At 46.5% G+C, this 2,511-nt stretch overlaps 1 protein-coding gene across 1 annotated transcript; it reads left to right on the forward strand.

Annotated features, from left to right (window-relative positions):
* The first annotated feature begins 342 nt into the window (after window positions 1-342).
* Window positions 343-1,647, forward strand: kcnj12a (potassium inwardly rectifying channel subfamily J member 12a). The gene has a single exon (XM_008302887.1). The coding sequence runs from the start codon at window positions 343-345 to the stop codon at window positions 1,645-1,647; it is 1,305 nt and encodes a 434-aa protein (XP_008301109.1).
* The last annotated feature ends 864 nt before the right edge of the window (window positions 1,648-2,511 follow it).

Genomic DNA, 2,511 nt, shown 5'->3' on the forward strand with positions numbered 1-2,511 from the left:
GCCTTTGCTGTTGGCCACTAAGAAAACTGTGACCAGAGTATCACAAGTACAACAGTGTTTTACCGTCCATTCATTAAAGCTTTTGTGTTTTGTGTGTGTGTTTATTACACATTGTGTAAATTTGACCCTTATGTCAAAGAAAGATGCTCATCCATGTTCTCTTCTCCCGACTCTCTCTGCAGGGACTGGATTAATGCACAAGGCTCCCACCCGGCTCCCGGTCTATGACTCACTAAAATGCAGCTTAGCCAGTGATCACGCTGCGAGAGGCCTTGGTCACACACTGGGACTCCAGGCCTGCCCTTCTGCTCCGACACTGCAGCTGGAGGCGCCGTCAGGAGCATGAGTGTGGGAAGGATCAACCGCTACAGCATTGTGTCATCTGAGGAAGAGGGCCTGCGCCTCACTACCATGCATGGCATGAACGGCTTTGGCAATGGCAAGATTCACACGCGACGCAAATGCCGCAACCGTTTCGTCAAGAAGAATGGCCAGTGCAATGTGCAGTTTGCCAACATGGACGAGAAGTCGCAGCGCTACATGGCCGACATCTTCACCACATGCGTTGATATTCGCTGGCGATGGATGCTGGTAGTCTTCACGCTCGTGTTTGTCGTCTCCTGGCTGGCCTTCGGTTTAGCCTTTTGGGTCATTGCTCTGCTTCATGGAGATTTGGATAACCCAGCCGGAGATGACAACTTTACTCCATGCGTCCTGCAGGTCAATGGATTTGTGGCTGCCTTTCTATTCTCCATTGAAACACAGTCTACCATAGGTTATGGCTACCGCTGTGTGACTGAGGAGTGCCCAGTGGCTGTCTTCATGGTGGTCTTCCAGTCCATAGTGGGCTGCATCATTGACTGTTTCATGATCGGCGCTATCATGGCCAAGATGGCAAGGCCTAAGAAGCGAGCGCAAACACTGTTGTTTAGCCACAATGCTGTCATTGCCATGCGGGATGGAAAGCTGTGTCTCATGTGGAGGGTAGGGAATCTTCGCAAGAGCCATATTGTAGAGGCCCATGTCAGAGCCCAGCTCATCAAACCTCGGATAACTGATGAGGGGGAATATATTCCTCTAGACCAGATAGACATTAATGTAGGCTTCGACAAAGGCTTGGACAGGATTTTCTTGGTTTCACCCATCACTATTCTCCATGAGATAGATGAGGAGAGCCCCTTATTTGGAATCAGCAAACAGGACTTGGAGACAGCAGACTTTGAGATTGTCGTCATTTTGGAGGGAATGGTTGAAGCAACCGCCATGACCACGCAGGCTCGCAGCTCCTACTTGGCCTCTGAGATCCTTTGGGGTCACCGGTTTGAGCCAGTCTTGTTTGAGGAGAAGAACCTATACAAGGTGGATTACTCTCACTTTCACAAAACCTATGAGGTGCCGTCCACCCCCCGCTGCAGTGCCAAGGACATGGTGGAGAACAAGTTCCTAGTCCCCAGCTCCAATTCCTTCTGCTACGAAAACGAGCTGGCCTTCCTAAATCGAGACGAGGAAGAGGAGGAGGGTGTAGGTGGTGGGAGCAGGGCACTGGCGAACCTCAGTCCAGACCGGAACAGCCGACACGAGTTTGAACGCTTACAGGCCACCAGGGCACTTGATCAAAGGTCATATCGTAGAGAGTCGGAAATATGACCTTTACCCATTGACCCTGGGTGAAATTTCAATAACACTATCCAAGGGTAAAAATGCAGAACAATGCAAAGTGCCATAGGAAAAGCTGACTACTGTGAAAGAGTGGAAAACAAATAGGACAACAGTAAAAGGGACATAACTGGAAGGAATGGGGGAAAGCAGTACACAGCTTAAAACATTGTGGTAAGGAATGTCTACAATCAAGGAAAAGGCTAGAGAAAGACCTTCTTCCTTCATGGAAACTTGAATCTTTTTTTTTTCACATGGTCATTTTGAGTTAAGAGTGTTTAATGATAGTGCATCAAACTACTATTACGACAGAAACCTTATAATCAAATAGGTGTAAATACATTTCTTAGGTAAGTTATGTTTTGTGTGCAGTATCAGTTTCCAAATACACCTCTACAAAAAAAATAGAAGTTGCTATTTCAACTTGTTCTTGGCCACAAACAATAGTGTTACAAGGCGTCTCTTAAGCCTTTCTCGCATTGCTGGACCTGCGTTCAGTGACACATTGAAAATTCATGCACTGCAGCATTCAAACGCACCGAGCCATGATAAAACATCTGACCGTGAGCCACTATGAACAGCACAATTCAACAACTTCGTCTTAGTATTGCTGAGGTCCCACAGTCTAACCCCAACATAGGGAGAGTTCGTAAAATGAATTGCACTATAAAGAACCTTAAAGAATGTGTTGAACAGAAATTAAACATTATAAACACTATTTATTATCACATAATGCCTCTTCCAAGGCACCAACATCGTGATTTGGCTGCCTACACATAAAATGACATGCACCAACACTGATAAGAAGTCAGTAAACTACAGCACAAATGTTGGACAGCTGACCTTAACAAACCG

The sequence above is a fragment of the Stegastes partitus genome, unplaced genomic scaffold (assembly GCF_000690725.1).
Source record: "Stegastes partitus isolate 25-593 unplaced genomic scaffold, Stegastes_partitus-1.0.2 Scaffold1901, whole genome shotgun sequence".
Classification (NCBI taxonomy): domain Eukaryota; kingdom Metazoa; phylum Chordata; class Actinopteri; family Pomacentridae; genus Stegastes; species Stegastes partitus.